The sequence below is a fragment of the Pelobates fuscus genome, chromosome 5, assembly GCF_036172605.1.
Source record: "Pelobates fuscus isolate aPelFus1 chromosome 5, aPelFus1.pri, whole genome shotgun sequence".
Taxonomy (NCBI): domain Eukaryota; kingdom Metazoa; phylum Chordata; class Amphibia; order Anura; family Pelobatidae; genus Pelobates; species Pelobates fuscus.
The window spans coordinates 203,726,904-203,739,268 of NC_086321.1; the positions used below are offsets into that span (position 1 = coordinate 203,726,904).

General features: G+C 42.5%; 1 protein-coding gene across 1 annotated transcript in view; it reads left to right on the forward strand.

Annotated features, from left to right (window-relative positions):
* Nucleotides 1-12,365, forward strand: part of LOC134611271 (nucleotide sugar transporter SLC35D2-like) — a 158,032-nt gene that overhangs the window by 91,129 nt on the left and 54,538 nt on the right. The window contains exon 4 of the mRNA XM_063454962.1: nt 7,509-7,576. Coding sequence (XP_063311032.1) covers nt 7,509-7,576 — 68 coding nt within the window. The remainder of the gene's footprint in view (nt 1-7,508; nt 7,577-12,365) is intronic.

Below are 12,365 nucleotides of genomic sequence, written 5' to 3' on the forward strand. Positions count from 1 at the left end.
GTACTGTCAATTTTTGGGTGGCACTACATTAGCGCTCCACTTTGATTGCAGTGAAGAACAAAATATATTTTTTTCACTGCAATTTATACACTTTTTGTATATAATTTAAATCACTCATGTTCACTCAATTAACTTGTAAATTGTAGATTATGCTAGCTTTAGTGTATCTATAATCTTCATTTTATTAATGACAGGAGGCGAGTATTTGCTTAAGACTTTCTTTACTTAAGCTTCACAGCAGCACTTTTTTACTTAGTAACAGGGCAACCAATCAATAAATGTCCCTCCCTGTGATGTTGCTTCCTCTTTCTGGCAGCGAACAAATAGGAACAGGAAACTGAAAAGGAACCAGATGAGAGATTCAGAATGCCAGACGAGAAAGTTGATGCTTGAGAGGGAACAGGAACGTAAACTTGTCTTCTTGAAGAGCTGAGATGATGCTTGAGATGGAACAGCAACAAGACTTGTCCTCTTGAGGGAGCTTTACGCTGAAACGAGAAAGCAGAGTCGAAACCAAGGATTAATCCGTGAATTGGACTTCAAAATTATGATATCCAGTTGTTATGAATCATATATTATAGCCCGCTTCCAACATAGAGTTAATCTATCCACCCATAGAGTGTAACTCCTAATCCCCATGGTAGCAAGACATAGCTTATTTATTCTTGTCTTTGATGAACTTACCTACAGAGGCGACCCTAGGGGGGGAAAAACGAAAGTGAAGGGTGGGAAATACTCGCCTCCTGCCATTAATAAAATTAAGATTATAGGTACACTAAAGCTAGCATAATCTACAATTTTATAACATGACAGGAGGCTTTGTATTTGCTGTTTTAACGCTCCCCGAGAAGGGCTAAGGAAGCGTGCATAGCCAGACGAAAATAGAAGTTGCGGAACGTCTGTTCCCGGGACCAGTCTGCTGAGTGAAGAATGTCTCGAAGAGAGGCTCCAGTGTTGAATGGTCCCGATGCCGCCGCTCCCCTGATGGAGTGGGCTCTGAAGGAGGCTTCAATCCTGGCCAGGGAGAGCAACCACCTAACCCATCCGGCAAGGGTTATGGTTGACACCGGATTATGTGGTCGGACGTATGAGACCAATAGTTGGCTGGAGGAGGTTGAACGGAGAGAGGAGGTGGGTAATAGATAACGAGAGAGAAGTGATACCACACACAATTTCGGATGGTTAGGGAAGTAAGGTTAAAATACTGAAGAGGAGTTGGATTTTGTCCGTCTGGACACGGAAAAGGTGACACCTTCTGGGGAAAAGTTGATAGCGTCATGGTCAAATGCTCGAACATCCGATACCCGTCGGAAGGACACCAAGCAAAGTAACAGGGTGAATTTTGCTGAGAGTTGACGGAGGGATAGATCCTCCTTGTTCGGCCAAGTTTCTAGGAAACAAATCATGACATTAACGTCCCATAGATGGGAGTATTTCGGTGTTGGGGGGCGAGCCAGTTTAATGCCCCGCAATAGTCTACAAACCAGCGGGTCCTGGCCCACTGGAGCTCCGTCTAGAGGAACATGGGCTGCCGAGATGGCTGACCGGGCAACGTTGATGGATCGGTAGGATCGGCCTAGGTCGAATAGATGAGAGAGGAAATTCAATATGAATTGTCTAGGGGCCGTAAGGGGATCGGTATTCCGTTCCAGGCACCAATTGCACCAAGTACCCCAGGAGGAAAGGTAGCATCCCAGAGGAGTTCCTTAGAGGAGTTCCTTAGATCTCTGCGATTAATTCTCTGAAATGCCAGGTTCCCCTTAACCCCTTAAGGACACATGACATGTGTGACATGTCATGATTCCCTTTTATTCCAGAAGTTTGGTCCTTAAGGGGTTAAAGAGTCCAAGCTACTAGGTGGAGGTGGCCTTGCATTATCATTGGATGAGGGTTCCCTTGAGGGTCCTCTAGGAGATTGGGCCATGGAGGCAGAAGGAGAGGATCTTGGCAGGAGAGGTCCAGAAGATCCGGAAACCATGCTTGGCCCCGCCAGAGCGGGGTGAGTAGTATAAGTGTGACCTGTTGTCTGCGAATCTGAAGAAGGATTCTGGGAATCATCGCATACGGAGGGAAGGCATAGGCTCCCGTCGTTGGCCACCTCTGAAGGAAGGCATCTACTGCCGAGCATTCTGGGTCTGCGAGCCAGCTGAAGAACTGTGGGACTTGAAAATTCATCTGGGAGGAGAATAGGTCCAGAATAAACGGGCCCCTGAGTTTGGAGATGTGGAGGAAAACTGTTCTGTGTAGGCGCCAGTCACTGCCGTCTCTCCAATGTCGGGAGAATCAATCCGCGGTAATGTTCATCTCCCCTGGAAGATATTCTGCCCGAAGTGTGATGTTGCATTGGAAACAAAAATCGTAGATGTCCTTTGTCACTTCGGAGAGGATGCGATACCTGGCCCTGCCCAATTTGTTGATGTATTGGACAGCTGAAATATTGTCCATTCGAAGGAGAATACAACAGTTGGAGAGATGATTGGTCAGACTGCGAATTGCGAACGAGCCTGCGATTAACTCCAAACAATTGATGTGGAGAAAGTGTTCTGCGGTTGTCCATGGTCCTCTGGTGGAGGTTGTATGACAAGTTGCACCCCAGCCCTGGAGACTCGCGTCTGATTCCACCACAAAGTCCGTGGTGGGACCGAAAATTGCCTTGCCGTTCCAGGCAGACATGTGGCGGAGCCACCAGTAGAGTTCCTCCCTCACCTCGGTAGTGATCCCTCTGTTTGTATGATGGATGGGTTCAGAGGAATTGAGCTTTCAAGCGTTGTATGTCCCGATACTGTAGGAGTCCTGTGTAGATTGTTAGAATGGAAGCCGAAAGCAGGCCTACGATTCGAGCTAAACCTCTGAGAGGTAAATACGCTTGTCGAAGCGTCTTGCGTAGTTCCTTCTGATCGCAGTTAACTTGGACTGAGGCAGGTGAAGAACGCAGGTTGAGGAGTCGATCTCGAAGCCGAGAAATTTGACAATTCGGGATGGGGACAGTTATGATTTCTCTTGGTTGATGACAAATCCCAAGGATTCGATCAATGAGGATGCATAGTTCATCCGTGAACGCAGTCTGGATACGTCTTCGCAGAGTAGCAAGAGGTCGTCGTGGTAGATTAAGCAACGAATGCCCCTTTCTCGAAGATGTGCGGTGACTGGCTTGAGCAGTTTGGTGAAGCACCATGGGGCGGAACTCAGGCCGAATGGAAGGCAGGTGAATTGGAAAATCCGGTGGTGCCAATGAAAGCGGAGAAAACGCCGACTGGATGGGTGTACTGGTACAGAGAGGTAGCATCCTTGAGGTCGAGTAGGGTGAACCAATCGCCTGGTCGGAGAATGTATCCCTTCCATTTTGAAATGTCTGTAAATCACGAAGGTATTCAGTTGGCGAAGGTTGATTACTGGGCGGAATTCCCCTGATTTCTTTTTGACCAAGAAGATGGAGCTGAGGAAGCCTTCGTCGAGTGGAGCGAGTTGAATCACTCATTTTGTTAGTAGAGAACGTAGTTCTGAATCTAGAAGAAGACTGAGACTTTGACATTGTCGGATAGTGAGGATAACCTGTTTGAGAAGGGAGAGAATGAAACTCTATGGAATAACCCTGAACTGTGTTTAGGACCCAGGTATCTGAAGACAGCGTCTTCCACATGTCTACACAATGTGACAACCTGCCCGCATAATAAACAGTAGAAAGGTGAAAGGTAGGAAATCTCACCTGTTGGGTATCTGTTGAGTCCACAGGCTCTGTATCCTCTTCCCCTATTCGCCCTTTGGGTGTAAAAGCCCCTTGATTGATAGTTGGGGAAGAACGATGAAGTCAGGGTTCTCTGGCGTTGGCTTGTGGTCCAGAAACGGCTGACTGCACGACCCCTTGTGCAGCCAGCCCTGCCAAAAACCCGTGAGGGTTGATGATGAAATACTCTTTTCATGGATGACTGCACCTTGTTTAGTGTGGCGTATACGTTTACATGTTTATGTAACTCTTTAATATAGGGTTCTCCAAATAACAGACCCTTGGCCTTGGGGCCCAATTCTTTGGTTCCCAAGTCAGCTAACTTGGCATCCATGCGCAGCAGCACTGCTTTTCTACGCTCAGTACAGAGGGATGTATTTGCATTGCCCAGCAGGCAAATGGAGCATAGTGCCCATTCTCTGATCACAGATGGGTCTAAAGGACCTTCATTAGATAGGGCTTCATCAGCCAGCAGTAGTAGAATTTTAGCCAGGGCCCCAGGATATCTAGCATCTTGTCCTGGGTTAGGCGTAGGCTGCGTTCAATGCCCTTTTTTGGGTCACGGCCAGATCTGGCCAGAAATGTGTAGAGCAGCGTATCAAACTCCGGGGTCACAGCGACCTTGTCCGGCAGAGTGGGTCTAGGACATTCGGCTCTTAGGCGTTTGCGGACCTCCCGGTCTAGGGGTCTCCTGATCCAAAAATGGATATACTGGGAGAGATGGTCTGGGAGTGACCATTCAGATGATCGAAGATATCTAATCTGTCTCGGGTCAAAAAGAGGTTGACCAAGCGTATCCAGAAAGGATTCAGCGTCCCCAGAAGGATTCGATCTGGGTATCGTATCTTCGGTTGTGAGGTCTCCCATAATAGTTTGAGGGAGAGGTGCTCCTTTAAAAGATGTCTCAGGCCAGTCCTCCTCATCTTCTGAGGAGTGGTCAGCTTGCCATTCATCTAGGATGGCCAAGGGGTGTAAGTCGAAAGAGTCTTCCTCCTCTTCCGACAGAGTAGGCTGGACGGAGTGTTTCTCTCTAGCGTCCGCCTGTTTGGGGCGTTTCGCCGGTTCTTTCCCCTTGCGTTTGAGTGGTTCTGGCCCATTCCCTTTCCAATAACGTTTATTGGGTTTGGAAGGGTTTCTTTTTGTGGAATCGGAATCCTCCGCATCTTCGTCAGAAAGCGGGGTTTCAGAAATTTTAGGATCCTTTGGCTCAATGGGCAGCACCCGAGCCAGGGCCTTTTCTAGTGAAGTGGCAACAGCCGCATTTATAATTGCTTGCAAGTTTTGATCTTGATTTGAAGCCTCCATAGCAACAGTGTTGGTACCTATGGGGCAGAATAGGCCAGCGTTAGAATGTATTTTAAGGCCGTCTCCATATATCACAATATGTTATAATTCCACAGTGCAAGCTTTAATTGGGAATTTACCCTATATAAATACCAAAGTATTAAGACTCAAATCATTGGTTGAGTGATATTGGGGGTATACCCAATCAAACAGTATTAAAATAATGTATTGTGTATTCAATGTTGAAAAATATAGGTTGTATGCAGTATAACAAATCCCCACCAGGGGGAGTCAGCCTGAATCAGAGATTGTGACTGATGTCCTGGTATTTTAAATTCCTCCTTTGGTAAGGAATGGAGGGAGGTAAGAAACATTTAAATCTGCCACTTTAATATATATGAAAAATATATATAACTGAATAGATACACATGAAATCTGTAACTTGATTTATCTGTGTTAAAAACACTAAACCGTCGCAATAAGCGGTATAAATGGCCGCCGCACGGCCGGAGAAATTGCAGATCGCGGCTCCAAAAAAATGGCTGCTGCGAGCTCGCGCATGCGCACCAGGGAGAGGAAAAGGCAGTTTGGATCTCGCGGAGGAGCGCGAGATCCAAGATGGCCGCCGTGCGCACACAGGGCCGTTGGAGGCGTTCTCCACGGCCCAGAAAGCCCGTGAAAACGGGGCAAAATATGCCGCTCGCTAACCGGGTTTAAATGATGCAGAAACAAACAGTAATCACGAAAAAGGACACAGAAGGAATGAGAAATTAAAAAAGAATGTAATTAAATGCCAAAAGGGTTTGGAGTTAGATGAGGGAAATATATATATATATATATATATATATATATATAAATTGAGAGAAAACTTAGGAGTGGTAGTAGGTATATAAAAAACTCATAAGGCATAATAAAAAATATATAAAAATAAGTATGAGAGAAGCAGATGACAGATAACTAAATAAACCACAGAAACCCACAGAAAGTAGGAGACAGTGGCACTCTGACCTGTAATGGTGTGAAGCAGCAAAGAAAAAGGGAGGGACATCACAGGGAGGGACATTTATACCTTGTTATCCTTTTTTTCTGATTGGTTACCCTGTTACTAAGTAAAAAAGTGCTGCTGTGAAGCTTAAGTAAAGAAAGTCTTAAGCAAATACGAAGCCTCCTGTCATGTTATAAAATTAAGTTAAGCACCTGTATTTACGATCTTTTGATATAATGCTAATTTCTGTTTGCTTTGCTAGATGGTGTAACTCAGCTGCAATGCATAAAAACAACAACCAAAAAAAAGCATATCAACAGCAAATTTATAGATGGCATTGCTGTGTTACAGATTTAAATTATTTTAGTGGATAGCAGAGAGCAGTGCAATTTGCTATTCTCCTCTAATGTGCTAGAATAGAAGTAAAAAATGTAAGTTATTTAAGAAACCAGATCCCACTATTGACCAGGGTGACCGGGCAAAATACCTCCCCACTTCCTCCCCACAGTATGTGGTGAGGGATTAACTGGGTACGTAGGGTGATTGGTGGGATGAAGCATATTATAATAATTGGGGTGGATGGCTCCTCAGCCCGCCACCCCAATATTGTTGATAAAAAAATGCCCAGTCCTCTGGTCCTAATAGGCACAGGACCACAGGGTTGGGGTCGGAGGCAACCACAGTTAGCACTAGTCCTACAGATAGTGCCATTTTAAAATTATCCTTCAGGGAATTCCCAAGGGGATTTACATGAAAAGGCTCATTAGAAAGCTTGTGCTGGAGTAGCTTTAGAGTTCTGAAGCCCAGCTTTAATTTTTAAAACCCAGCCCAGTTTTGATTTATTTTTTCTCAATGTCTATCAGATTCCTAAATCCAAAGATGATTAATGGGTAAATGCATTAATTGACACCGTTAGCAATTCTTAAATGAGTTGCAGGGGCCTGAGCAGATAAATTATCATTACTGGTACCGTCCCCCTTTGGCACCCTGACTTCGATCTTCAGTTCCTGGCATTTAATCCTCTAGGAAAACATGTCAGTGGATTAACAGAGCTGCTTTCATTTTTATAATTCAACAAAGAGATTAACTTTCAGATTTTCAAACCTTTAAAAGGTCATTATATATTCAGTTTCAATTTGGATTCTAAATAGGCTGTATTTAATGGACCTCATATAACATGAATATCAATTGTCCTATCATATTCCAAATAAAAGCAAAATTTATTCACATCTTAAAATGAATTAAAATGTTTACACAAAATAAGTGATCTTATATCTACTATTTAACCCCCTGTTCCTCCTTGTTTATAGAATATAGTGAAAAGCTTTATGTATGTGAAGTGTTCCTTTAAGTTGTGTTGGTGCCGTAGTGTTCCTTTAATGTTGATTATTTCTCAGATCCTTTTTATTGTTTATTTTAGAAATAATCTGCAATTCATGTTTATAAAATATAATGTAATATATGTTTATAAAAGCTCTTTTCAAGTTCTAATTGTCACCTTTTTTTATATTGTAGATATTTCCCCTACCTCTTTTTTACATTGGCAATAATTTGACAGGGTTATCAAGTACACAGAAACTAAGGTAAAAAGATTAGATGAGAGCATTTTATCATGTTAATATTTTCTCTGTTACTTCTCAAATTCTAATATGAAATGGAAAGAGATATAACTTTATTCTTAAAAAAACAAATAACATTTAAAACTTGGCAAAATGGGTTATGGGTTTCCACAGCTATTACTCAAACAGATTTTTGCCTTATATGCAGGTCCCTCGGCCCAGGTGTTACAGGCAGGCTTCATGTCTCCTCCATTAAACTTAACCAATGGAACGAGGCAGAGGTGTCCATTGTCCCCATTGCTGTATGTTCTCGCAATAGAGCCCCCCCTGCAAACCATTTGAAACCATCCTCTTATACAGGGTATTCAAGTTTAAGGATTAGAATACAAAATCAGCGCCTTTGTGGATGATATTTTACTTTATATCACCGATCCTTTAAACACTAAAGAATATGGTCTGCATTCCTACTATTTGTTAAACAATACTAAAATGCAGGCTTTGGGAATAGACCTACCCTCTCAAGTTTTAAATATATTATAAAAAACATATGCCTTTGAATGGAGACGTGATAGCATTAAATATTTAGGGATAATCTTCTCCGGAAGAGAAACAGATCTGAGTGCAGGCAATTATATTAGGGTATGGAAGGAGTGTAAGCAAAACCTGATAAAATGGAGGTCTTTTCCTTACTTGGACCGAAAGAATAGTAACTATTAAAATATCCATACTTCCGAGATTACAATATGTCTTTTGGAATCTTCGGCTATCGATGCCACAGTCTTATTTTAAATCGATTCAAAAGGATATTACTAAGTTTATTTGGGATAAGGGGAGCCCCCAAGTATCTATGAAACTTTTGAGAGCACCGGCTAGGGTAGGAGGATTGGCAGTCCCCGATATTCGCACTTACTATCATGCATCCATATTGGCAGCTGGCATATCGCATTTTTCCAACCATAATCCTCCCCAGTGGGTCCGAATCGAACAGCATATGATGTCACCATATGACATTACGCATATATTATGGCTCCCTAAACAGTTACGACCCCCTTTAAAAGCAGTCCCTGCCCAAATAGCTCTGCTAATACAAATCTGGGATATCCACAGACATAAGCTAAGCAGATACCCAATTTCCCCCGCAATTTCTTATATATTGTATACCTACTTTCCATGCTAAACCATGGCGGGAGAGGGGTCTTACATATTTAATTTATTTTTACGCTAATTCTAGCCTACAGGATTTTCAAACCCATCAATCACTTTATGATATTCCATTGACCTCTCAATTCTCTTATAGACAATTATATTCCTTTTTACAAAAACAAAATACACAGCCTCTTCCTCGCTGTATTATTGGTGAACAACTTACGATATTGGAAAAATTCTGTATTTACAAAAAACCATCCGCATTATGTAAACCAATCTCCATATGTTACCAATTATTATTAGATTATACACCACTTTCAGACTCTACACCAGGGAACCAATGGGCAAATGATTTGGCTATGGAGCTTACCCAGGAACAATGGATTAATATATCCATAAATATCAAGAAATGTATTAAATCCGCTTCACTTATTGAACAAAACAAAAAAAAAATGATTTATAGGTGGTATATGGTCCCAGAACGGATACACAAAATGTTTCCTTCCCTTCTACCCACCTGTTGGAGATGTCAACATAACATTGGATCAGTTATTCATATATGGTGGAACTGCCCACACCTCCAACCCTTTTGGGAGGAGGTACATATATTGTTACAAAATCTTACAAAATTTTAAATACCATATGACCCCCTCTTGTTTTTGCTATTGTACATCCCCCAGATATTCCCAAATACCTTTAAAAACACATTTTTCATACGGTACTGACGGCTCAACGCCTTATTGCACGAGCTTGGAAGACTTCAAACATTCCTAAAATCCAGAAAGTATATTCTGAGATGGATGAGAAAAAGCTTTACGAAGGTTGTTTTACTAACACATACTACTCTACTCAAAATGCTATAGCAAAATGGGATATATGGGACAAGTTGAGATTGGTAAACCCTATATGTAGGATGAAGCAATAACGTATTCTAAAGTTCATATTATATTATCTTAATATATGATGATTTTAGAATATCTTAACATTAATTAAGTCTCATTCAAAGAAACTACTTAGTTATATCGGAACTTGCGACTTATGAGTGTTTATGAGGATCTGTTAAAGTATTGTGTATTACTATGGTCAACTACGTTTTCATGTCTCTTCTAACTGACGGATGGCACTTGGATGTTACCCCCTCCTCCCCCCCCCCATTTTTGTCTTCTCCCCCCCATCCGTATGCTTTCTATAAACGGAATAAAAATTGTCAAATTTAAAAAAAAAACCTTGGCAAACTTACCACTTTTCCAGCTCAAGCAGGTTTGAATTTTCCTCACTCCCTAACAGAGACAAACATGGGGCGTAAAAATAAGAAACTTCACCTTCCAGAGATGCCGAAATTGCCAGACATCCGACTATCATTTGAGTCCTGCAGCCGCGGGTTCATCTAAAATGTCGCCCGCTGCTCCCAGCGAGGAGGAGGCCTCAGAGGCAACCCAAGAGGAACGAGACATGCTCACCTCTCCAGGATTGGGCAAGGTAGACTCGGACAAAGACTCTGATGAGGACTCTTCACCAGTCTCCAAAGGAGACATGATACACCTCTTACAAGACATCCGCAAGACCTGGAAGTCAGACCTCCAAGAGGCATAAATGGAGAAAGGGGAGCTTCGCCAGAAAATCACGGTGGTGGAAACCAAAGACCAAACCCGGGAGGGGCAAATACACACCACCAGGTGGATGACCTGGCCCAGCAAGTGCAGAAACTCTCCCGATATGGGTGAGGGTAGTGCCAGAAACCATCAGAGGGGAAGAGCTGTTGCCCTATATCCAAAGATCGGTGTCCTTACTGGGTATAACAGGAAAGGACACTAAAGGAATGATACTAACAGTATTCAGAGTTCGAAAAGCAGCAACCACCCCACAAGGAGCATCGAAAGATATAATTGCAGCTACCAGAGACATTGTAGTTTGATCCGCCATCTGTCAGGATTACAGAATGATCCAGCACATAGAATTGTGTAACATAGAGGACTGATAGGTAACCTATACCTTAGAATGGCCGGACTAACGTACCAAAGAATAGTCAGGAATAGCCGAGGTCAAGGGATACAGAAAGAGACACAACGATAAGGAAAAGCCAGGAGTCAGGGGTGCCAGAAAACAGGGAAGTCAAAAACAATGCCAAAGTCAAATAACAAGAATAACCCAAATCAATAACGCACTCTCGGACAACCACAAGGTAAACCAAGACAGGGCACTGAGCAGGATGAGAACTGGGCCTAAATACCCCTCCTCTAGATCTGATAGGCTGCAACCGGCCTTTGACCCCAAAGGCAGTTACCAGGTTCTCATTTGCATAATTGCTGCTCAGCATTAATCCTTCAGTGGATTTGGTTGCTGCTCGACACAACTTTTCCTGTGTGGACAGTAAATGCCATTAACCACATTTTTATAAGCGGATGAATACGTGACACCATCATGTCAAAGTCCAGAGAAATGGGCACTATTCGAATTAAAGGCTGCTCTGTGTCAATCTACAGAGACTTTCGGTTTGCAGTGCTAGCAACGAAGAGACTGCCTGCTCCTACTGCCAATAAAACTCAGAGATCTCTCATACTCCAGCGGGGCGCCAAGACCTTCACTCTTATCTCATAAGATGACCCGACGCCCTTCTTGTGAAGACTGAACCACCGACTGTAAGTGCAGATGGCGAAGGAACTTGACAGCACTGGAAAGAGTGTGAGATAACCTCTATTCATATATGACCTGGTACATAAGCCTGTTCACTTATCTTGGTTTATTTTATATTACTTTAATTAACCAGTTTGATTAATTTAGTTTACCTTCGATGGCATTCCCTGACATATTTGTTAGTCCTATTCATGCTTACCGGACAGTTAGACAATACTACCACTTTTCTGCTGATACCACAGAGACAATACCTACAAGTACCTAATGCAGAAGAAGTATAGATGCTTTAGAGTTGCATAATAGACCAGAATACCAGCTTTAGCCTCTACCAACCAGGCCCATGACTGCAGACGCACATTTATGACCTATGACAGCTGATGAAACTAACTTGTCATTCTTTTGTTATACTACGAAGCAGTTGTAATTTTGTATGACACTCGCTAATAAAATACAAATTGAAAAAAAAAACATTCCGGGTATATAGATGTAGCACTGTGCTAGTATAAAGTATAATTTCCTATGCTTTTTTCTTTGCAGTCAAAAATAGCAGTGTTTTCTTGTAGCTCATATGTATATGACTACTAACATGAAAAATAACTATACCTTGAAGTTCAACTATGTTGTACATATAGCATTGTTGCACTTTGACTAAATCAGCATGCATTATCTGCATACTGTGGTAACAAATTTGTATAGACTGGCATTTCTTTCTAGATTTAAATTTATACCCCTATGCTCTACTGGTAATGTGGAGGCAAATGCTACAAGTGTGCTCCCTGCAAGGAATGAGGGCATGTCTTTATCCAGATGCTAAGTGTGCTGTCCTGTTGTACCCAGTATAATGCTGCACAATAGGCAATGTGGGATAATGATTTTAGCATAATTGAAGTGGATTGTGGTAGTAGGTAAGTCTACAGAGGTGGTCATAATCATCATTATCCCTTACCATCTACTTTTCTTTTCATCCTTTCCCTATGTCATAATCTACCACTTCACTGCTGTGATCATTCCTTGCTGCAATGGGCTAGGGACA